Below are 25,741 nucleotides of genomic sequence, written 5' to 3'. Positions count from 1 at the left end.
GTGGCATCTGTATGTTATTTCCTAAATCTCTTTCTCCAAAAAACATTCTCACACGCCCCCCCCAATAACCCCCAAAACTGTCAGGTGCCATTTCTGCAGGCCCTAATAGCACCCTGGTCTTAACCACACACTAGTACTTGTCATATTTCATTGTCTGAGTATTGCTTCATAGCTAATTTGTCTTATTCCCTATTGAAATCCAGCATCTAGCATAGTGACTGAGACATAATAGAAACTAAAAAATATTTTTAAATGAGTGAATAGAAGAATAAAAGAGTGACGTTTCCAAGATCTAAAACAAAATGTATTGGCAATCTCATTTTAATATTTTGTATTTTATGTACATCAGAACGTGATTCTCCAGCTTTCTGAGGTTATGGAACTGTGTTACCTAATGCTATTACACTTAGAAACTCAAGCTAAATTGTTGCTTAAACTGTGTCTAGCAGCGCCAGAAAGGAAATGTACTCTATCAAAAACATGGAGACCAGGAGTTAAGAATTCTTTACTTCCTGTTGCTCCATGCATAAATTTGTCTGCATTTTAAGCCATTATATCCTCCTCCCCTGTAGAATAGTAAATTTAACATTGGCATCACACTTCTTCAAAATATTTTAATGGTATATATTAACAGCCATCTTCTTTTGAAAATGTGTTCCAAAACAAAATTCAAAATACAGAACATTCTGTATGTGTGAAGATGCTCATCATACACACATTAAAAAAAAAAACAAAACAAAAAAAACTGGATGAAGGCCTATGGACAATATGACAATATATCCATCCAATTTCCCCATTTAACAGCTCCACTTGAAAAGTTAATCGACAGTCACATTTAACAAGTGTTATGAGTTGAATTTTGTCTCCCCAAAAGGTATGTTGAGGTCCTAAGCCCCCGTACCTCAAAATGTGACCTTACTCGGAAATAAGTTCGTTACAGAAGCAACCAAGTTAAAATGAGAACATTAGGCTGGGTCCTAATCCAATATGACTGGTGTTTCTATAAAAAGGGAGGTTTGGGCCGGGCACGGTGCCTCACACCTGTAATCCCAGTACTTTGGGAGGCCAAGGCGGGCAGATCACGAGGTCAGGAGATCGAGGCCATCCTGGCTAACATGGTGAAACCCCGTCTCTACTAAAAATACAAAAAAATTAGCCAGGAGTGGTGGCGGCGCCTGTAGTCCCAGCTACTCGGGCGGCTGAGGCAGGAGAATCGCTTGAATACAGGAGGCGGAGGTTCCAGTGAGCCGAGATCGCGCCATTGCACTCCAGCCCGATGACAGAGTGAGACCTGGTCTCAAAAAATAAAAAGGGGGGGTGGAAATTTGGACATAGACAGACATGCACGGAGGGAAGCTGATGTGAAGACATACAGGGAGAAGACGGCCATGCAACAGGACTGATGCACCTACAAGCCGAGGAACGCCAAGGACTGCCGGCAAATGCCAGAAGCCGAAAGAGGCAAGCAAGGATTCTCCCCTAGAGCCACCAGAACAAGTGTGGTCCCATTGACACCTTGATTTCAGAAGTCTTGCCTCGAGGACTGTCAGACAATGAAATTCCTAGCTTTCAGCCACCCAGTTTTTGGTACTTTGCTACAACAGTCCTAGGAGACCAGTAACAGCAAGTTAAAAGCAGACCCCCCTCGCTTCCGTCTCCTCCACCCAAACCCACTCCTCATCCGTGTCCTCCATCCCACAGGCAGAACCCAGTAGTTGCCACGGCTTCCTCTCTGTGACTCGCACTTTACATTCAATCCATCAACAGGCTTCGCCTTCCAAATAGGGCTCCCTCATCTCCTCCACTGCTAACGCCTTCATCCAAGCCGCCATCATCTCCAGGCTGGATGACCATAGTAGCTTCCTAACCAGTTTCCTGCTACCACTCTTGCCCTTGCAGTCCTGGTCTCCATACAGCACCCACAGTGATTTCTTCAAGCTGTAAATCAGATTTACACATTCCAGGGCCCTCCCAATCCCCAGGCTGCAGTCCGTGCTCCCTCCTCCTCTGGATCAGTCACAGATTCTGGTGCAGTGTATGTTCACCTTCATCAGTGCTCATGGATCCTGTAAGAAGGCTCTCAGAATGGGTACATATGCTCAGTGTTTAAATTACATTTCTAAAGCCTATATTTTTGGTCAATATGTTATATTAAAAACTGAAAATATTGTGCTAACATTAGGCACAGAAATGGTCTTTTTTCCCCAAAATCCTTAAAAAAAAAAAATCATAACTGGTATTTACCAAGTGTTTCCCACCTGACAAGTACTCTATTAAGCACTTTCTGTGAATAAATTCATTCACTCCCCACCACAAGCCTACAAGGAATATAAATACAAGTTGAGTATCCCACATCCAAAAATCAAAAATTATTCAAGATCTAAAGCTTTTTGAGTGCTGACATGACACTCAAAATAAATGCTAGTCAAGGCATTTCAGATGTCAAATTTTCAGATTTGGGATGCTCAACTAGAATGATGCAAATATTCCAAAATCCCCCCCAAAAATCTGAAATCTGAAACACTTCTTCCCTCAGGCATTTCGGATAAGGGATACTCAACATGTACTATTATCATCCCTATTTTCCAGATTAGAAAATGAAGACACAGAAATGTTAAATAATTTGATCCAAGTCACATAGTTAGAAAGAGGGGCCAGGTTCAAAACTCAGGCAATCAGCCCCTGAGCCTCCATTCGTTATTCCATGACACCATCTCTGTCTTTTCACAGTTTCTAACAAGTTTGGTTTTGTTGAATTTTTGCTATCCATATAGAGTTAGTGCCATATTTATGGCTGTTATATAGTCACTGTTGACTGTACCTTTCATCAATATCAATGGTCCTCTTGGTGCAGTTCAATGCTTTTTGCCTTGCATCCTACTTAGCATAATACTGATATTGCCATCTTCGTTTCTTTACCTTTTCTTAGTATCTTTGATAACTAAAAAATCCTTTTAGTTTTAAAGATGTCTGGACCATTTTTGACAGTGATTTATAGTTCAATTTTATATTTACTACTTTGAGTAGCATTCTTTTTCTATTCTAAGAAAAGCATCAAACATCCCATCCTTCTGGAACATTATTCTCCTTCTTTTGCCTACCCCCTCTTCTTAGTTCTTAGTGAGGGCTTCCATATTCTTTCATGACCCTGCCTCCTTGGCCATGGTGCTTCGGACCAGGGATGAGCACATGAGCCAAGCTGGGCCAGTCAGCTTCCCTGGTATCTGAACCTGAAGCAAGAGACAGTCTTGTGCTCTCTCTGTGGTAAATTTGGGAGCATTCGAAGTCTTGATCTAGTGGCAGACATGTATCCAGCACTGTAGAGGAGGCCAACCTGATCAAATAAAGTTAACACATAAGGCTGAAAGAAAGAAGATGGAATGAGGTGATTCCAGGAGCACTCAAGCCTTTGCTCTCAGTAAACCCTCAGGCCCATCCTTACATCTGTCTTCACCAGCTTTGTAGTCACATGAATCAGAAAGTTTCCCCTTTTGGCTGATTTGGCAGAAGTTGGGATTCTGTCACTTGCAACCAAAACATCCTCACAAATCCAGTGTGTTTCAACAATTTTACATTTATGGGCATAATAAACATGCCTTGTTTTCTTCTATTATTTTATGCTTTCTGAGTGTATTCTTTCTTTTTCCTTTCTTTTGTGTCCTCTGCCATAAACTATTTCCCTTTTATTTTCCACACTGATTTGAAATATATATATTCTGGTTTAGATTCTAATAGCAGTTATGTTTAATATTTTCCAAAACACACTTCTCCATTAATCCATCTTAAAAACATAATTTCTCTACTCTGCTTCTCTATTTCTCAATGCATAAAATGAACCAACATATTTTGATTCCCTACATATAGGATGAAGAATTTCATAATTTTTAATTACCCTATCTCTCCCACATCCACTTGGTTATTATAATCTGATATATTATCCCCAGGTCATTGTTAGTTATCTTTATACTTTATCACCTTTTTCAGGAATTAGTTTTGACATCTGTTTTCAGTTATGCAAACTTATCATTATTTACACTGAGCCCAAACTAGCTCCAGTACCCACCACTAGTCATTTTTACAGAATCACTGCCTCATTCCTCAGTCTTAACTATGAGACAGATCTCTTCTGTTGGCTGGAGTAGTTCCTTAAGCCCCTGCACAGTATTAGGGTACCTGCCCAGGTTTTTGGATGGTGAGTCCCTTCTGAGTTATGCGCTTAGAAGGTAGAGGGACCACTCTTCTTTCCTGGCCCACGATGCTGCTCCTTTCAGGGAATAAAGTGGATATAGATGATCCCTTGTGGTTCTGACTCCATCTTCATCTATGGGTACCATTTGAAAAAAAGTTTTCCCATTTCTTACAAAAGTTGAATTACTATGCTTAGTTTTCAATTCTATTAAAGCTTTTGTATTTTTCTGTCTCCGTGGGGCAATATGTCTTTCAATGGGAAGTTGGTAGAGAACCTATCAGGGAATACTACCCCAATGCTATTTTTCAGGTAGAAATCTGGACCTCATTCATTGCTTTAACTTCACTTTGTAAGTGGATAGATATTTTTCCAGGTGTATACATACTAGTTATAATTTCTTCTTTTTGATGAAAAGTTTATGGTATTTGACCATTTATCAACAGTGTCTTTTTATCAATTTTATCAGCAATTTTATGTAAAAATGAAAGGAACTATTTGTCATATTTACTGGAAGTAAAGTCTTGTTTTTCCATGTATTGTTGGTGTAATTGTTTTTGTTGTTATTGTACTTATAAAAATTAAAATATTTCACAGATTAAATCAGTTGACATTTTTCTTTGTAGTCAGTTGTAATTTTAGAAATACATCTTTCTAGAGATTCTCTTATTTAATTGTACTTTTTTCTACCTAAAAAAAACTTTTTAGTTCATGTGAAATAACCTAATTTTTAAGAATTCATACACTGGAGAGAGAGAGGTCAAATCCCACTTTTGCCATATATTAACTGTGTGATCTTGGGAACCCCAATTATCAATCTCATCATCTATAAAGCGGTAATGATGATAATAACAGTGCAAACTTCATGACATGGGATAATTATAAGGATTAAATAAGATCCTTTCATAAAATAAAGATCTTATTTAATCCTATAATAATCCAAAAGTACATATTGAGCATCTGCTATGGGCCAGGAAGAAATCTAGGGGCTATGAATACAGTAGTAAAGAAGACAAACAAGAATCTCTGCCTTCATGGAGCTGACATTCTAGTAAGCATGGAGTGTGCTTAGCAAATAGGAGTGCTTAGCAAACAGAGGCACATAATGCATGCTAGCCATTATCATTATTAGTGTATTGAATTGCCCAGGAGAGGTGGGGAGAGACTAAATTGATTTTTTTTTTCTAATTTGTTAACATCCCAATCTCTTAGCAGTTACTGAATTTTAAACTCTTAAGATTTTGCTGAGCCATTAAAATGGTTTAGATATTTGTAGAACATTTTCTAAGATACCATAATTAACTTATTTTTTATTTAAAATAAAACTAACCAAGAAAATAACAACAACAACACACATAGCATGGAGACAGTGTGTGCACAGGAAACGTGCCCTCCCCACACTCTTCCTCCCTCAAGGTTACACACATTTCAGAGGCACCTCATTTACTCAGTAGTTTCCAAGGCTAACTCAGCATGGCTGATAGAAAACCCTGGAAAAAGAAAATGGTACCCATTCCATTCTTCTCATTTTGAAATCCAAATTCTGATTTTAAGAGAAACAAGCTGTGAGGTTTGGCATCTTGCTAACCCAAAAACTTAATGAATAAAACATAAGACAAACAGTATGTCCAAATCCACTTGGTACTGCTCAGTTGCAGAATGGAAAATTTCTTGTTTCTCCACTACACTAGACAGATAGAAAGTATGCAAGGATTACCTACTGCCAACAGCCTAAAATCCCAAAAGAAAATTTCATTCTGACACAAAATTAAAAGGCCCAAATATTTTTCCATTTAAACAATACATTAAATATAAAGGAGAATAGGAAGGAACACTTATTAAAACAAACCCCACAGGATTTTGAAAGAAAGAGGCAGCCCTAGAAGAAGTAGAAATACAATTTGAATAACTTTGATCCCATTTATTTCTTATTAACATTCATGACAAAAATGGTCAGTTTGTTCTCATAAAATCTATGAGGCTCACTCTACCTGTCACCCTAGGGAATGTGCCTTTCAATTTCTTTGACACATAATTTTATTAGAAGTATCATGAAATGTCAAGCTAACCATCATTTGGAAAAGGGACTGTCCAACACTCTCAGCAGTGCCCAAACAGAAGCTCACAGGGGGTAAAGTTCACATGAGAAAAACTCATTCATCTTGACAGTAGGCTTCCCCTAAATGACAACTCTGCTCCAAAAAGGCAATAACATCAAAGTTTTCTGCAGGTTTGTCCCAAGGGCCAGGTTCATGTATTTAAAATAGGAGCTATTCTTATATACTTGCACGCTATTTGCATATGTCTATCTGGTTTTCAAATTAAAGTTCTATTATGACAGTCCTTTCTATGGCCATTTTGTAATTTTAGTTTCTCATTTCATTCTTCCTCCCTAAAAAGAATAAAAACCACTCATATCCTTCATACCAAAAGGGTATAGGATACACAGAGAGCTGCAGAAAGAATGAAGGTAAATGATAAATATTTTCTAGGGCTGCTGTTGCTCTCTGACACATAGTTTAGAAAAAAAAAGTTCTATAGAGAATTATATAGTAAAAATTTATTCTCCCTTCAAACTCCAATGGGGAAAATGGTATATTATGCTAAGCCTATTCTACCATCAACTATCATATGTCCTTAAAGATAGCTATACATGTGACAATATTCTAAGCCAATGGTTCTCAAGTTTTTTATTCTCAGCACCTCTTTATACCTCTAAAAATTATTGAGAACCCAAAAGAGCTCCATCAACATTTGCCAACATTAGAAATTCAGCTAAAATTGTCTTAGTTTCCTTAACATTAAATCCTCTTCAAATAAAAATAGTAAACCTATTACATGTTAACATAAATAAAATATTTTATGCAAACAATTATATTTTCAAAAAGGTTCATGAGAAGAATGCCATGGATCTCTCTAATGTCTGGTTTAATAAAAAACAAACTACCAAGTGGCCAGACATGGTGGCTCATGCTTGTAATCCCAGCACTTTGGGAGGCCAAGGCAGGTGGATCACTTGAGGTCAGAAGTTTGAGATCGGCCTGGCCAACATGGTGAAACTCCACCTCTACTAAAAATACAAAAATTAGCCATGCGTTATGGTGTGCACCTGTAGTCCCAGCTACTCAGGAAGCTGAGACAGGAGAATCGCTTGAACCCAGGAGGCAGAGGTTGCGATGAGCTGAGATCCTGCTACTGCACTCCAGCCTGGGTGACACAGCAAGACTCTGTCTGAACACACACACACACACACACACACACACTCACCCTTACTTAACACAAGACTGTTCATATCTTTTTCTACACTCAGTCTTTTGTAAAATATTGTTTTGGCTGAAGTGTATGAAGATTAGGAGTCACGCAGTCATTGGAAATGGGAGAAGTACGTTAACAGCTGCTTCAAATAACTGTTTTAATATTCTTCTTTGATACTACACCAATGTAGTATCAAAGTGACAATTATCATGTGATAAGTGATAGTTTTTTTTAAAGTTTGTTGTAATGTAGAATCTAATACCACATATTGATGAACTTTTCCTACTTTGTTCCATTAAAATCTACTGCTCTATCTTGTTCACTGGGATTTTGTAACATGCATCAGTCATTTAGGAAATATTGTCTCCCTGAGTTATATAGATTCCCCAAATGTTGAAGCATTTTATTATGCAATATTTTAAAAAGTCATGTTTTTAGTATTTCTACCAGTCTGACAGAAAAAAATCTAAACATTAGAAAATTGTCAAGCTTGTGGTGGCTCATACAAGTCTCCCATACTTCTAGTTTTCCTGTGAAAGTTTAAATTCTATCATTGACAACAAATACTATCAGTTCTTTCCCTAGAAGTGGCATACTCACTTTGCTCATTTTCAATAAAATGTTTGCCAAATACTCAAGTCTGAATAACCACAGTTTGTCCGTTGTTTTTCCAGTGAAAATGGTATTCCATGTAGAAAGCAGCCTGTTCAACTCTCAATTCAATCACACACATTCTTCTTCAAGTCAACCATCAGCTTTCATAAGTAGCAGACATACCTAGGCATATTTTCCCTATAATATTCCCATAAGATGTTAAAAATACATATCCAAGGAGAGAGACTTACAAGCGCAAGATTTTACTGCCTCACCAGGGGCATTCTTAAGTGAAACTGGCATTTTTTTAAATTACAAGTGTGCAGGAGTGAAGACAGCAATGACTACTAGTACAGTTTGGAGCTGCTGCTTTGATTCATGGTGAGGCACCAGAAGTCTTATCATTGTTGCTTCTGCAGCATCAATGTGAAAGACACAGTGAAGAAGGAAAATGCTGTCTTAGTTTTATTCATATGGTTCTGACCTCATGTACACCCCCACGCCCAGGGGGTCTGGGAGACACCCCCAGAGATCTGCAGAGCACACTTTGAGAATCACTGTTCCAAACATTCCTTACAGATTTTCATCACTGCTTAAAAACTACAAAAACTTATAAATCTCCCAACACTTCTGCTGTCATCTAGATTTAGATGTGGTTAGTCATGGAACAGTCTTTAGTCAAAGCTTGTGGGCTTATACTGATGAGATGATTATATGTTTCCAATCAAAGCAAACGAGGATTTCTGCTGAATTGATTTCCCCTTTGGGAAACACATAAGTGGGATTCTCCTGTTTAAAGAGAATGACAGTCTCAAAGTCTTAAATGTAACTCCTCTTCCAAATTTCAGTTTGAATGGGGTTTAATGTATGGAATTTCATTATAAATGAAAAAAATAAGGAGAGAAATATTTTTCATCTAACTTGATCATTTCTTTTCTCATTCAGTGACTATATTTTTTCATTTATAGATTTCTATTTGGCTGTTTTCCAAATCATTTTATGTTGTCTCATTGTTGCTTTGTAGATTCTCTTCTATCCTTCCTATCTTTGAACAGTTTATTTCTTGGGCTGTGAAGTCTGCCATTTATTGTGTCTGCTAACTCTCTGTTATGACTGTTTCTTCATCTGATTTGTAATATTTGACTCGGTGCTATCTTTGGTGGGAGTTATTTTCCATGGAAGTCTTGCATTTCCTGGGTTAACCTCTATGAGACTGTTCAGGGTTTGCCTCTGCTCCAGCTCTATGATGTCAGGACCATTTTAAACTAACTTTTCAGGGTTTCTGCATTTCATGGATGATGCCAATTTGGACCCCACAATTTCTAATGGCATCAGCCTGGGGAACTGATTTATCTTGGGTGACTTTTTGCATCTGTGTTCCTGGCAGGCAGCTAGTCTCCTGGCTAGCCCCCAGAGACTATTCTGTATTCCCAAAGTAGAGGATAACTTTTTCCTGTATTAGAGAAAAAGAGAAGACTGGACTGGCCTCCCAGTCTACTGTGTGCCAATCATATCAGAACATCACATTTGCTCTCTGTACTGGGTCTTTTTCATTATCATCTCTCTCATCTCAAGAGAATTTGTCTTCACCCTACTTCTACCAATTGCAGTTACCATCTTTCTCTACTCTCCTTCATAGTAAAACTCTTCTAAAGAATCATCTTTATCTGTGGGCTCCAATTTATCTCTTCCCACTCTCTCATAAATCACTCTAAACATAATCTTTCCCAAGCATCTTCTAAAGTTACTCCTGTGAAGGTCACCATTGGCCTCCATGCTAAATCCAGGGGTCCAAATCTCTATCCTTACCTTACTCAATCTATCAGAAGCTTGTGGCACAGTTGGTCACTCCATTCTCCTCGATCACTTTCTTCACTTGGCTTTCAGGATTCCATGATCTCTTGGTTTTCTTCTATCTTACTGGTCACTTCTTCTCAGTCCCCTTTCCTGGTTCCTCATTTTCTCCCCAGTCTCATAAAGTTGGAATACAAAACTCAGGGCTTGGTCCTTGGTCCTTTTCTCTCTTCCATCCATTTATACTCCCTAATGGAACTCATCCAGTATTAAAATGCTGTCTTTATTTTTTTTTTAGTTGTTAAACTGTACTTTTAAATTTGTATCATTCTTATCACTGTATTTTTTATTGATGCTTAATAGACATATACATTTCCAGGGTACATAAAATATTTTGATACATTACATAATGTGTAATAATTAAATAGTGGTGATTGGTATATCCATCACCTTACACATTTATCTTCTCTTTGTGCTGGGAACATTTGAATAACACTGCCTATATTCTAAAGACTCTCAGAATACTTGACATCTTCAATTGTACATCTAAGGGACATCTCAAACTACATGCATTCAAATTTTAACCCCTGATGTTTCCGCTAAATAAGCTGCACCCCCACAATCTTCCCATTTCAGTTAACGACCACTTCTTTTTTGACTCCTCTCTTTTTCTCACAACTTATATTCAGTATCTGTAAAATCGAATGGCTCTACCTTCAAAATTTACTCAGAATCCGAGTACTTCTCATTACCTCCAGTGCTATCACACTGGTAAGAACCACCATCATATTTCTGTTATTATAATAGCCTCCTTAATTCATCTCCTTGCTTTCACACCCTTTTCCTCTTATAATCAATTCTCATACTAGCAGCAAGAGCCATCCCTTTACAATGAAAATCAGATCATGTCCCTCCTCTGCTCAAAACTCTACAATGACTCCCCACTTCACTCAAGGTCAGTCTTTACCCTGGCCAAAAGGTCCTGTGTAATGTTCTTGTCCACCAGTTACCTCTCTGCAGATCTTCCTTGCAACTCTGCCCCTCACTCACTCCACCCTAGCCACAAGAGATCTTGAACTGTCCCTCAAACGTGTATCAGGCATGTTTCCATGGCCTGTAACACTTTCTCTATAGATATATTTGCATGGATAATTTTCTCATTTAAGTATTTTGTTCAGATGTCACCTCATCAATGAAGCCTGCCCTGACCACCCAAAACGTGGTTCAGATGTCACGACTGATCCCACATACACACATGTCAAGAGGGTATGAAAGAGGGTACTGCTCACATAATGAGACCTTCCAAGAAGATCAGAGCAGGTTCCCAAACAGGTGGGAAAATGTATGGAGAGAGCAAGGAAAAGAGACTGGCTTGGAGTTTTATGGTGGTTGGTGCGTGGCACTGGGGTAAGAGTTCCTGCACACAGGCCAGGACTTACATGGCTTGAACTTTCCACTAACTTTCCACTAACACCAAAGGAGGGAAGAGATGGGCTTTCTTATCTGCTTGCTCAGGTCGGGGGCAGAAAGAGAAGGGGAGTGGTCGGGCTTGAAAGCTGGCAGCCATCGAACATCAAAATGGAGTCACACTCTTTATCACAACCACACAATTTTAAAATGGTAACTCCTCCCCCTCCAATCTCTACTCCTTATATTCCCCACAGCACTTATCATTTTTGTCCACACTCTGTAATTTACTTGCATTTATAGTTTATTGTCAGCATGTTTATTATCTATTAGAATATAGGGCAAGATTTTGGAAAGCATTGTCATATATTTTATCTAGATTGTATATATGAGTATTGGGCCACTGATACCTGCCAGGAGCTTGGAACAGTGCCTAGCATATTGAAGGTGCACAAACTTATTTTTTAATGAATTAATGAATGATAAGAAATGTATGCATTATTAGATGGATCATTATTGAATGTGTCAGAGGACCTCATGATAGAAGTGTTTATCACAAATGGCATGGAGAAACTCTTGAATGTAGATTTCCATATTATTAAATATGAAGAAAGCACTATAATATTATTTTTAATACTCTACCTGACTGCTTATATATCTGTGAGTATATGGATACAGAAATTGTATTCTATGCATCTTTATATCTTCACTGCCTAGATCAGAGTCTGGCAGTGACAGAGTTAACAGATACTGGTTGACTAAATAAATAGGTCGATGAACAAACTAAATGAAAGAGCTGACACTAACAATTGCAGCACATTTAAATAATTAGCCACCTACAAGTTTCTTAAATAGTTCAGTGCAATATGATGCAGAAACTGTTACTTTTTCAAAATAGGTTTGTTTTTAATATTTTAATTCAATGTTTTAGAAAAAAACAATTTTAGGCTTTATTTGTAAAAAGGTTTAGTCTTTTTAAAAAGTAAATTAAATATATTTAAAAAATCAAAGCATTGTTAATTTGTTCATTCTTTTTTTATATACTTTTTTTGTTTTGTTTTACTTTAAATTCTAGAGTACATGTGCACAATGTGCAGGTTTGTTATATATGTACATATGTGCCACGTTGGTGTGCTGCACCCATTAACTCGTCATTTACATTAGGTATTTCTCCTAATGCTATCCCTCCCCCCTTCCCCCACTCCCTGGCAGGCCCCGGTGTGTGATGTTCCCCACCCTGTGTCCATGTGTTCTCATTGTTCAATTCCCACCTATGAGTGAGAACATGCCACGTTTGGTTTTCTGTCCTTATGATAGTTTGCTCAGAATGATGGTTTCTAGTTTCATTCATGTCCCTATAAAGGACATGAACTCATCCATTTTTATGGCTGCATAGTATTCCATTGTGTATATGAGCCACATTTTCTTAATCCAGTCTATCATTGATGGACATTTGGGTTGGTTCCAAGTCTTTGCTATTGTGAATAGTGCCGCAATAAACATATGTGTGCACGTGTCTTTATAGCATCATGATTTATAATCCTTTGGGTATATGCCCAGTAATGGGATGGCTGGGTCAAATGGTATTTCTAGTTCTAGATCCTTGAGGAATCACCACACTGTCTTCCACAATGGTTGAACTAGTTTACAGTCCCACCAATAGTGTAAAAGCATTCCTATTTCTCCACATCCTCTCCAGCACCTGTTGTTTCCTGACTTTTTAATGATCGCCATTCTAACAGGTGTGAGACGGTATCTCATTGTGGTTTTGATTTGCATTTCTCTGATGGTGAGTGATGATGAGCATTTTTTCACGTGTCTGTTGGCTGCATAAATGTCTTCTTTTGAGAAGTGTCTGTTCATATCCTTCACCCACTTTTTGATAGGGTTGATTTTTTCTTGTAAATTTGTTTAAGTTCTTTGTAGATTCTTTGTCAGATAGGTAGATTGTAAAAATTTTCTCCCATTCTGTAGGTTGCCTGTTCACTCTGATGGTAGTTTCTTTTGCTGTGCAGAAGCTCTTTTAGATCCCATTTGTCAGTTTTGGCTTTTGTTGCCATTGCTTTTGGTGTTTTAGTCATGAAGTCCTTGCCCATGCCTATGTCCTGAATGGTATTTCTTCTAGGGTTTTAATGGTTTTAGGTCTAACATTTAAGTCTTTAATCCATCTTGAATTGATTTTTTTGTAAGGTGTAAGGAAGGCATCCAGTGTCAGCTTTCTACATATGGCTAGCCAGTTTTCCCAGCACCATTTATTAAATAGGGAATCCTTTCCCCATTTCTTGTTTTTGTCAGCTTTGTCAAAGATCAGATGGTTGTAGATGTGTGGTATTATTTCTGAGGGCTCTATTTTGTTCCATTGGTCTACATCTCTGTTTTGGTACCAGTACCATGCTGTTTTGGTTACTGCAGCCTTGTAGTACAGTTTGAAGTCAGGTGGAGTGATGCCTCCAGCTTTGTTCTTTCGGCTTAGGATTGACTTGGCAATGCGGGCTCTTTTTTGGTTCCAGTTTTTGTCAATTCTGTGAAGAAAGTCATTGGTAGCTTGATGGGGATGGCACTGAATCTATAAATTACCTTGGGCAGTATGGCTATTTTCACAATATTGATTCTTCCTATCCATGAGCATGGAATGTTCTTCCATTTGTTTGTGTCCTCTTTTATTTTGCTGAGCAGTGGTTTGTAGTTCTCCTTGAAGAGATCCTTTACATCCCTTATAAGTTGGATTCCTAGGTATTTTATTCTCTTTGAAGCAATTGTGAACGGGAGTTCACTCATGATTTGGCTCTGTTTGTCTGTTATTGGTGTATAAGAATGCTTGTGATTTTTGCACATTGATTTTGTGTTCTAAGACTTTGCTGAAGTTGCTTATCAGCTTAAGGAGATTTTGGACTGAGATGATGGGGTTTTCTAAATATACAATCATGTCATCTGCAAACAGGGACAATTTGACTTCCTCTTTTCCTAATTAAATACCCTTTACTTCTCTCTCTTGCCTGATTGCCCTGGCCAGAACTTCCAACACTATGTTGAATAGGAGTGGTGAGAGAGGGCATCCCTGTCTTGTGAATTTGTTCATTCTATATATGAAATTAAACAACCCAGCTGTGTGCCTTTATAAATAATCGCTTAATTGAGAACTGTATTTTTTTTTTTTTTTTGAGACAGACTCTCGCTCTGTCACCCAGGCTGGAGTGCAATGGGGCGATCTCAGCTCACTGCAACCTGTCTCCTGGGCTCAAGTGATTCTCCTGCCTTAGCCACCCAAGTAGCTGGGATTACAGGCGCCGCCACAGAGCCTGGTTAATTTTCATATTTTTAGTAGACATGGGGTTTTGCCATGTTTGCCAGCCTGGTCTCCAACTCCTGGCCTCAAGTGATCTGCCCGCCTCAGCCTCCCAAAGTGCTGGGATTATAGGCATGAGCCACTGCACCCGGCCAGAACTATAATTTCAAATGTAATCATGTATGAAAACTTCCCTGAATAATAAAAAGTAAGCATACTATGGATACAGGAATTTCTAAAACTTACATAAAATTTAAGTCTATTTAACAAACTAGGGTGAGAAAACTCTCTTCAAAGGTATCCCTCCTGTGTGCATGGAGAGACGTACCTGTATGCTGCCCGGTGCCTCTGCAGAGCAACTGCAGCCAGCTGAAGCCTGGCCTCCACCACAATCTCCAGCTCGCCAGCGGAGCACTGAGACAGGCTCGTCTGTTCCACCTCGGACAGAAGGAAGTTTAACCTGTCCTCAGCTTCCATCAGTAACATCGACTAAGGAAAGGATACCACACATCACTGAGTTCAGAAATAATACAAATAATGTCTCTTTCTTCTTTAGCAAATATTTTTCATGTACTGAAAAATAACAATGAACGGAAGACCAAAAAGGAACTCGGTATCTAATCATCAGAGAAGAGAGTTCAGCAAAAAGGAAAAAGGCAACAGAAAATGAAAAGGAAAGTGAAAGCAAGCATCAGCATGAACGACAGTGACCTTTTCTTCTACGCACAGCTGGTGCTTACTATTCACAGTAGTTATGTTCTATAAAGTTCTCGCAAACACTGATTACTGGACACTGAGCCATTGCTCCTAGGGGAGATATGGAGAAAAGTACCTGAGAGCCTCTGATCACAACATTTTCATTAACTGCTCAATACATAGCCTTGTTTAATGTGTGTTTATGGCTAAGGATATATAACAGTATATTTAACATATATTGTTAATTCGCTAACCTGCAACTCACAGCCAATAGCACTCACTTCTGAAGGAAGCTTATCTAACACACATAGTTTCTCCGGGTCATCACAGCCCTCTTAACTTAGAAATGCTCCACAGCACTTCAGCACTATGCTGGAGGGTCATTGTAAATATTGACAAAAATGCAAAAAGCATGGTACTAAACAGACCATGAAAAGGACACTTGTTTACAGTACGAGAGTGGCAACAAAAAGTCAGAGCATCTTCTTGTTCGACTCAGCTGGGAATGTGTGATTGGGCAGCTCAAATTTTTCTATGCTCTGTATGTGTTCACGAATAGCCAACTAAGGGCCAAAAGTATTGATTTTCAGACTACAAATAAATTTCAATAGATCCGTAAATTAGCAAACACAGAATCTGTGAATAATGCGGATCAACTGTATTTCAAGTTACAGTATGGTCACCTAGTTGGTAATGTGAAGATATTGAGATTTTTACAGTAGACAATCAATAGTAAATAGTAACCTGACATGGCAGAAGATAAAGGGACCAACCAATCTTTCAAGTGACAGGCCACTAAAAATGTACTTGTGCAGAGCAGTGAATATTACATAAATATTAGGGCAATTTAGCATAATGTTTAAGAACGTGGATGTGGATTTTGAATCAAAAAGATGCAGTCCTCCTGGATCTATATTTTATTAGTTGTATGATGTTGGTCAAATTGTTAGACGTTTAAGTCTCAGTTTTCTCATGGTTCAGCACAGCACAGTTCAAAACTGATTACTACCTACATCATTAAGTTATAAAAATTAAATAATCATGCAAAAGCTGTTGTTGCCATTGTCATCACTATTATTGGGAAATGATAAACAGGGCATTGAATACTCATATTCCACCAAATAGTGAATCATGTTTTCTTGGGGTTTTTTTGAAACCGAGTTTCGCTCTTGTTGTCCAGAGTGGAATGCAGTGGTGCGATCTCGGCTCACTGCAACCTCTACCTCCTGGGTTCAAGTGATTCTCCTGCCTCAGCCTCCTGAGTAGCTGGGATTACAGGCATGCACCACCACACCTGGCTAATTTTGTATTTTTAGTAGAGACGGGATTTCTCCATGTTGGTCAGGCTGGTCTTGAACTCACGACCTCAGGTGATCCACCCACTTCGGCCTCCCAAAGTGCTGAGATTACAGGTGTGAGCCACCATGCCCAGCCAAATCATATTTTCTGAAGCACTTTAATCAGGTTGTGAAGTCAAAGCTGGACATCCACTTTTCTCATGAGGAGTAAACTCCATCTCTGACTCCAACCCATTCTTATGCAAGAAAAGGTAATTGCTCTCACAAGAGCAAGAATAACTCTGATAGCAGGCCCATCCAGGGCCTAATAGTGCATTTTTGGTAACTAACTTATTATGGTTTGAAAACAATTTCAAACTTACCTTTAGCATGCTAAGAGTGGTCTCATCTTTAAGTTTTGTAAGATTATAAAATGAACTTCCATCATCCTTTGAATATATCTCTATAAAGACACAAAATTTTGGAAGGACCAAGAATACCTATGGTTAGTTTAGATATTAATTCTAGGTTTATTTTATTTTGAGACAGGGTCTGGCTCTGTCACCCAGGCTGGAGCACAGTGTCACAATCTCAGCTCACTGCAACCTTTGCCTCCTGGGCTGAAGCCATCTTCTCATCTCAGCCTCCCGAGTAGCTGGGACTAAAGGCCACCATCATGCCTGGCTAATTTTTGTATTTTTTGTAGAGATGGGGTTTCACCATGTTGGCCAGACTAGTCTTGAACTCCTGAGCTCAAGTGATCCGCCCATCTCAGCCTCCCAAAGTGCTGGGATTATAGGCATGAGCCACTGCACCCACCCTAATTCTATTAATAGTTTTTAAAACTCATCATTCACAGGAAAACTATCCGTAAGTTTAATAATTTTTTAAAAACACAATGATAATATAGAAACACAGGAATATAGAAGCATATTCCTATATCAAATAGTCCCTAATGTTATATATTAGAAGGCTGAAGCTGATTCTTACAACAAATCAGACAATTCTGAAAGAATTCTTTAGGTATTTAGTGATGTTATTCAAGCTATTGGCTACTGATATAGTTTCTCTATATCATTTCAATAAGATGAAATGATAACATTTCAATAAGATCTCTGTGGAAGCATCAGTTCTTCTGATATGTACATGCCACTCAGTCTAAGAGCTGAGCGTGAGACCAGTTGGAACAGCATAATCCACAATACTCGAATATCTCTTTCAAAATCTCCATCCACAATCCAAAGTCTGCTTTTATTCTGAACTGTGGAGAAGTGAGAGAATTCAGATCACTGTCTTTGCCTGCTTCATTCAACTGGGCTTCTAGATTATGGGAGAGAAAGATGAACCACAAATCATTTTACTACAAATGACAGAAAAATATATCCACCTGAAGAAATTAAGTTTGTTAAGTGCGAAGAAGAATTCTAAAATAACATGGAACTTAATACACTTAACTTCCTCTCCTCTTTCAACACCAACCTTCCCTACCTGGCTAGTCTCCTAAATTATGAGGGTCTGAATCTAGGGGTCAGCTGAGGATGAGGGAGGGCTAGGGCTCTTGGAAGGCCCAGCAGGAGGATCTGGGACTGGGCTTTCTCACCTAAGGGAGAAAGTAAGAATGAGAGAGACAATGATGGAGAGAAAACAAATGCCTGAACATGGTACAAAAGAAGCCTGGAACGCATGTTACCATACAAAAGACCCTAGGAAGAGTTTAACCTAGACATTTCGATGAACCTGTGTGTGATAAAATTAACATGGGTCCCACATGAGTGTTCCCCTCTAGAATAAAAAGAGGAGCTAGACAGGCCATCCATAGGCGAAGAGATATAGGAGTCCTGATGTCTTAGGAGAGGCTGGTTACCTGCCTGCCACTCTACATCTCACTGACTTCACCTTCTCCATTGCATAGCTGATGCCAACATGACAGGAACCCCAATGGGATGACCAGCAAAAATAACACCATATCCAGGATCTGAGGTTCAGACTAATCATGTTCACTTAATGCATGCTCCTCTCCTTTTTGAGCACTTGGCAAGCCATACTTCCTGCCCTATTTGCACTTAAATATGGTCTTTTCCAATTAACCAGACTAAATTTCAGAGTTCCATTTAAGGGCTCATGTGCCACCCTATGCCTTTCTAGGCAAGGTCAGAGCAGAGTGTTTCAGATGGTGCGCCTCCAAGATAGTAGCACTTGGGTACCTGAGTGGCTTTGCAAAACACAGCCCCTTGTCAATCTGAGCAAGAACTAAATCCTTGCTGTGGTAAGCCATGATATTTAAAGACTGATTTGCTACAACAGACCAGCTTAGCCTGACTTCTACAGGGGCTCAGTAGGCAAGGAGAGGAAACTCAAATGGGAAATAGAACTGCTAGGAGGCATGACAAATTGAAACCAAAATAATAAGAACACTTAGGGAAGTGCAAGCAGAGTACCAGAAAATGCTTTCTGGAATGAAATGCTTTGTCAAAATGCAGATTCTTTCAATGTTTAGGCAGGTATCAGGCAGATGTGCTTCCAATCAAATCCCTGATCTAAAAGAATTAAGAGAAACATCTCCAATCAAAAAATCAAATTTTCTAAAATAAAAGAAATAGATCTCTTATCTGCTTTTATGGAAGCCAGAAGACTAGGATTAACATCTAGAAATACTGAGGAAAGGATAGAAAATCTACATATTTAATTCTAAACAGGTAATTACATATGTAAAAAGGTAGTACTAAATAAAGTTATTGAAATAGAATGGACATGCTAAAGGAAAACTAACAAGAATCTAGAATTAAAATCAACTAAAACCAGGAGTTGGATGTGAAGTGAGGTGATGTCACCTGCTGAAGGGAAAAGCATGGGAGAAAAGGGGAAACTGAAAGTTTTTCCAGGTCTTTGATTTGAGTGGAGTATCTTGGTAAGTGAACTAGCTGCTATGTTATCTACAAATGATAGTAGAGAAAATGGGCCTAATTGTGAACTCCAGGAAGGGAAAATTAAAAGGGCAAAAAATATGAAAAAATGAGAAAATATGTTCTTGGACGGGAAGACAATAAAAATATATAAATTACATTAAAATTAATATAAGCATCTTAACGAATTCCAATGAAAAAGCCTTTTGTCTTTTGTTATCGTAGTTTTCTTGTTTAGAATCAGATTGAATTACCTTGAAGTATGCAAGCAGAATATTCCTAAGAATATATAAGGAAAATAGGAAAAAGTGAAGGGTGAATAGAGATGACCTTAACAGACAAAAGTACTAATATTTTTCCAGATTGTTCTTTCAGGAATCATGAATCCAGCAATACTTTACCCCTTCTAGAACCCACAATCCATTGACACTACCAGTGTTTCACTGTTCCCTTTCCCTCTCTTTCCCCTGCCATCTCATCCCTCCTTACCCAGCTTTAGTTCCTTAGTTCATCAAACATAATCACTCTTGCAAACACCTTCAATGTCCTTACCCATCTCTCCTTTATGGCACCCACCTGGTCAATCCCCAAGCCCCAGCAAATCCAATTCTCTGTTGACATCAGCACCCCTGAATTTTAATGTGGCTGGGAAAAAAACCATGCTAACTCTTCTCACTTTAAATTCATACAGAAATACAAAAAGGCTCTGCAAGCTGCCCAGCAGTCCTGCTCCATTTCCCTAGTCCATCTGCCCTCCTATGCCCTCAGACAACTACTTTATCCCTTCTCTTCTCTCCTTAAATCTCCAACACTTCCTCCCTGGTTCTCACTCAGTTGATGTCTTTGTTTCCTATTCCAATGAAGAAACCAAAGAAATTACCAAATAACTTGCAAACATATCTACAACACATCTATCCATCCACTAGCATGTGAACCTATACACTCTGCCCTCCAACTTGTCATTATAGGTGAATTTTATGTTGCCATGTAGGGCCAAACCCTTCACTTGAGTGCTAGTTCCATTCCCATCTTGCCTACTTAAGGGTATCAAGTTAGAAATCTCACTCCACACCTTGCATCATCATTATTTTCCCTCTTTCTATTTGATGATTCCCATCAAAACAAAAACAGATCGTTACTTTTTCAGTTTAAAAAACAAACAAACAAAAAAAAACCTTCTTTTGTCCCTTTCAGCAGCCTCCCCATTTATCTCCATTCATTCTGATTCCCCTGCACACATTCTGTTTGATTCCGCTCCAATAAGGGTTAATTCAACAAAGTTCATCTTCTAGATTCTTCAATGACATTCTTTTTGTTAAGTCCAACCTCCATCTTCCTTGGCCTTTTGATTCAATTGATCACTCCTTCCTCCTCAAAACACCTTGTTCACTCATCCTTTCTCAGTCTCCTTTGTGGACTCTCCCTCATTTATTTGACCTCTTGTTGATGAAACCAAGCATTTCTCCTGTCTCTTCTCCATCTAAACTCGTTTCCATGGAGATGACGTGCGGTCTTAGGCCTTTAAATGCCATCTATAGGCTAATGATTGGGAAACATTTCTTCAGTGTGGACTTCTCTCCTGAGCTCCAGAATCACATCTCAAACTATCTACTCTTTAGTTCCATTCAGGTGCTTAAAAGGCATCCCACACTTAACCTGCCCCAGAGTGAACTTCTGATCTTCCCTTTCAAATCATTTTGACTCCACCTTCAAGGTATATCCAGAATCTGGCTACTTCTCACCACTTCCACTGCAACTACTCTTGTTGAAGCCACCATAAGCTCTAATTGAATTATTCAATAGCCTTTTAAAAAGAAATATGATTATGCTCTTCAAATTATTCACCCTGTTGGTTCCCCTAACCCCATAGCCTAACCTAGTCTCAATACAGAAACCAGAGTTAGGCTTTAGAAACTTTCAGTTCTTCCTCTTAAAACTTTTCCAGTGGTATTCCAACTCATTCAGAATAAAAGCCAAATATTTTATAATGACCTTCAAATCCTTTCATAATCACTCTGTTATCTCCCTGACAGCATCTCCTAGAACGTTCACCTTTGTTCACTCTGCTCCAGCCATATTGGGCTCCAGCTGTTCCTCAAGCATGCCAGCCACATGCCCATCTCAGAGTCTCGGTATTTGTTCCCTTAATCTGGAATACTATTCCTCAGAAATTCACATCTCATTCCCTCTCCTCTTTTAGACCTGTGCTCAAATATCACCTGTTTATTAAGACTCTTCCTGACAACCCTATTTTAAATTACACCCCACTCCTATACTCTCTAACCCCCTTTCCTGCTTTCCAAAGCACTTGTTACCATGTAATCCACAATGCCTTTATTCATTTAATTCACTGTATTTTTCTACCATAACAAGTTTTAAGAGAGTATTTTTGTGTTTATTTTCACTGTTACATTCTCAATTCTCAAATAACATAGGAGGTAATAAATAGTTTTCAGTCATAAAATCAAATTAACTATTTTATTAACACAAGAAGCCAGGAAAATCAGTAGTAGAAATAGAGAATCAAGAATCATACCCTATTTCACTTAACATAATGTCCTCCAGTTCTATCTGTGTTGCTACAAATGACTGGAGTTCATTCTTTTTTATGGCTGAATAATATTCCATTGTGTATATATACCATATTTTCTTTATCCATTCATCCATTGCCGGACACTTAGGTTGATTCCATATCTTGGTTATTGTTAATAGTGCTGCAATAAACATGGTAATGCAGGTATTCCTTTGATAAACTAATTTTCTTTTCTTTTGGATATACAGAAAAGATTTCTGGATCATACAGTAGTTCTACTTTCAGTTTTTTGAGGAATGACCATACTGTTTTCAATAGTTGTACTAATTTACATTTCCACCAACAGTATATGAGCATTTTCCTTTCTCCACATCCTCACTAGCATTTGCTATTTTCTGTCTTTTTGGTAAAAGCCATTTTAACTGGGGTGTGATTATATCTCATCGTGGTTTTGATTTGTATTTTCCTGATTATTAGGGATGGTAAGTATTTTCTCATGTGCTTTTTGGCCACTAATATGTCTTCTTTTGATAAATATCTACCCAGGTCTTTTGCCTACTTTTTATTTGAATTACTTGTGTTTATTTTGCTGTTGGGTTGTGTGAGTTCTTTATATGTTAAGTGAAATAAGCCAGGCACAGAAAGAAAAACATTGCCTGTTCTCACTCATATGTGGGAGTTAAGAAAAAAATTGTTTTCATGGAGATAGAGAGAATGGTGGTTACTAGAGGCTGGGAAGGGAAGATGGGAAGGAGGGATGAAGAGAAGTTCATTAGTGGGTACAAACATGCAATTAGATAGAAGAAATAAATTCTGGTGTTTGATAGCATAGTAGGGTGACTACTATTAACAAGAATTTATAGTATATTCCAAAACAGAAGAGAAGATTCAGAGTGTTCCCAACACAAAGAAATGACAAGTGTTTGAGATAAAGGATATCCCAATTACCCTGATTTGATCATTACACACTTTATGTGTATATAAAAAAAATACCCCACATATGTGTACAACTATTACATATTAATTTTTAAAACTGTAAAATGAAAAAAGAATTATAACCTAGTACATATGAGAATTTATTACATAATGAATTTCTTATTTCAGTGAGGAAAAGATAGATTTTTTAAATAAATGATAATGACACACTAGCTATTTATCTAAACTTACAAAGGATATAACATCTCAGGGAAAAGAGATGTCCAAAGTCTGAAACAGAATAAGTAATGGTGAGCAAAGAAAACAGCAAATAAGTTGGTAAAGCTAAACAACTATTGAGTGGGAAAAAAATAGTATAATGTCTAAATATCAAATTAACAAAAAAAAAACCTAAAACCTAAAGCTATCAAATTATTAAAGTAGGAAGGGGTGATCAGAGCAAAATGATCTATGAAGAGGGTAGAGATACTAATTAACTTTAAATTTTAAGTTAAATATGACACATCAATTTCATTCCTAGATATACAGAAGCTCTTACTCATAAGCACTCAGAGACATGTACAAGAATGTTTATAGAAAACAGTCTAAATGTCTATCATCAGTACATGAAGAAATAAAATGAAAATAAAGGAACCACAGCTACCAACATAAATATAGATAAATCTCAAAAACACATTGTTCAGGAGATTAACTTCTGGCATCCCAATGTGAAGAGCTCTATGAACCCACTTTACCATTAAATTAGTAAAAATTATTGGTTTTTTAATGCTTGAAGTCTCTGGAAATGATTCTAAAGCCATACAGCAAATAATTAAACATCTACTCAAAAACACTTACTAAAATGTGGTGAGAACAGTACTACAAGTCTGCGGTATTTGGAGAAAGATGACTACTTCTCTTCCCCTGGTCTGTTCAGTGAGATGGAAACTTCACTTCAAACTGGCACAACTAAGAAGACAGGGTTCCCTTGTTCCACCCAGCCCCACCACCTTGTGGGACAGAGTGTCTAGCTTAAGCAAAGTAACACTGATAACACAGGAGCTCCTCTAAGTTTTTTTCCCAACTCGTAAGGGTAGTTAACAAAGAAAATAATAAAGACTGAAATATACAATAATAAAATAGAAAATAGAAGAAAAAGTAGAAGAAATCAACAAAATCGAAAAACCTATAGCTAGACTGAGAAAGACAAAAGGAGAAAAGACTCAAATTAATAGAATTGGAAATGAAAGAGGAAACATTACTACTAATCTTACAAATTTCAAAAAAAGAATTATAAAGGAAGACTATGAAAAATTGTATGCCAATAAAATAACACAGATGAAATGGATGAATTCCTAGAAAGACACAAACTATCAAAACTGAGTCAAGAAATAGACAATTTTAAGAGAACTACAAAAAGAGATTGAATTGCTAATCAAAATGCTATCCACAAATATAAGTTCAAGCTCAGATGTCTTCACTGTTGAATTCTACCAAACATTTAAAGCGTTAATATCAATTCTTCACAAACTCTTCTAAAATATAAAAGAGGAGGGAATACTTCCCAACTCATTCTATGAGGCTATATTAATTATGTCTTTACATTTTCTGTATGTCTCAAGACCAGCCTGGCTAACATGATAAAAACCCATCTCTACTAAAAATACAAAAAAAATAATCCAGGCATGGTGGCAGGCACCTGTAATCCCAGCTACTCAGGAGACTGAGGCAGGAGAATTGCTTGAACTCAGGAGGCGGAGGTTGCAGTGAGCCTAGATTGCACCATTGCACTCCAGCCTGGGTGACAAGAGCAAAACTCCATCTCAAAAAAAAAAAAAAAAAAAAAAAAAAATTCTGTATGTCTGATGCAGAAATGATAACATTTGGGGCCTTGCTGACCTCCCAATTCCTAGAGATGGTAAAAGACTCACCTGTGAGCACACCTTTCATGTGCAAACTAAAGAGCCCATGCCCCCACCACCTCCTTTATTAGGCTCTTACTCTAGGCCACTCTTCCCCTAATCACCTCAAGCCCAGTTATCAGTCATCTAGAGACAGCCCCTATCCTGTCAGGGCTCACTGAAATTACTCAAACTAAAATTATTCAAATACTAAGCCTGTTCACCTTGCCTTACCCATTCATTTGCATAGCAACCACAATAAAGGCTCTTGCTCATGTTTCCCTCCCACTGCCCTCTGCCTCCTGAGACGCAGCCCAGCTCTCCTATGTTCCCTTCTCCCACAGTGGTGTGGCACACCCTTCCTCTTGGAAACTGTAACTGTTTTTTCAATGGCAGTCATCTGATCTGTTGGTCTCACCATAAGAAAAACCTACATTTTAAAATTGAGGCCCCAGAATTATTTGATATCAAAACTAGACAAAGACACTGCAAGAAAACTAAAGACCAATATGTCTTATGAGTATGAAGGCAATAATGTTTAACAAAATGCTAGCAAACAGAATCTAACAAGTAAAAAGAACTATAGGCCACACGCAGTGGCTCACACCTGTAATCCCAGCACTTTGGGAGGCAGAGGCAGGCAGATCACTTGAGATCAGGAGTTTGAGACCAGCCTGGCCAACATGGTGAAACCCCATCTCTACGAAAACTACAAAAAATTAGCTGGGCATGGTGGCAGGCGCCTATTGTCCCAATTACTTAGGAGGCTGAGGCAGGAGAATCACTTGAACCCGGAGGCAGAGGTTGCAGTGAGCTGAGCTTGCACCACTGCGCTCCAGCCTGGGCAACAGAGTGAGACTCCATCTCAAAAAAAAAAAAAAAAAAAATTATAAACCATGATCAAGTGGGACTTATCCCAAGAATATAAGGTTGGTTAAACGTCCAAAAATCAATTAATGTAACACACCATATCAACAGAATAAAAAGCAAGAAC

The 25,741-nt window shown here is 38.2% G+C and overlaps 1 protein-coding gene across 2 annotated transcripts in view; it reads right to left on the bottom strand.

The window, feature by feature from the left end:
• The window catches only part of CFAP54 (cilia and flagella associated protein 54), a 391,130-nt gene that overhangs the window by 152,158 nt on the left and 213,231 nt on the right, over positions 1 to 25,741 (bottom strand). For both annotated transcript variants that reach the window (XM_015152488.3, XM_077954781.1), the window contains 2 exons: positions 16,879 to 16,958; positions 14,851 to 15,011 (listed from right to left, as the gene is read on the bottom strand). In XM_015152488.3, coding sequence (XP_015007974.2) covers positions 14,851 to 15,011; positions 16,879 to 16,958 — 241 coding nt within the window. The remainder of the gene's footprint in view (positions 1 to 14,850; positions 15,012 to 16,878; positions 16,959 to 25,741) is intronic.

Source organism: Macaca mulatta, chromosome 11 (assembly GCF_049350105.2).
Source record: "Macaca mulatta isolate MMU2019108-1 chromosome 11, T2T-MMU8v2.0, whole genome shotgun sequence".
Classification (NCBI taxonomy): Eukaryota; Metazoa; Chordata; class Mammalia; order Primates; family Cercopithecidae; genus Macaca; species Macaca mulatta.
This window is presented reverse-complemented; position numbering and strand designations above follow the sequence as displayed.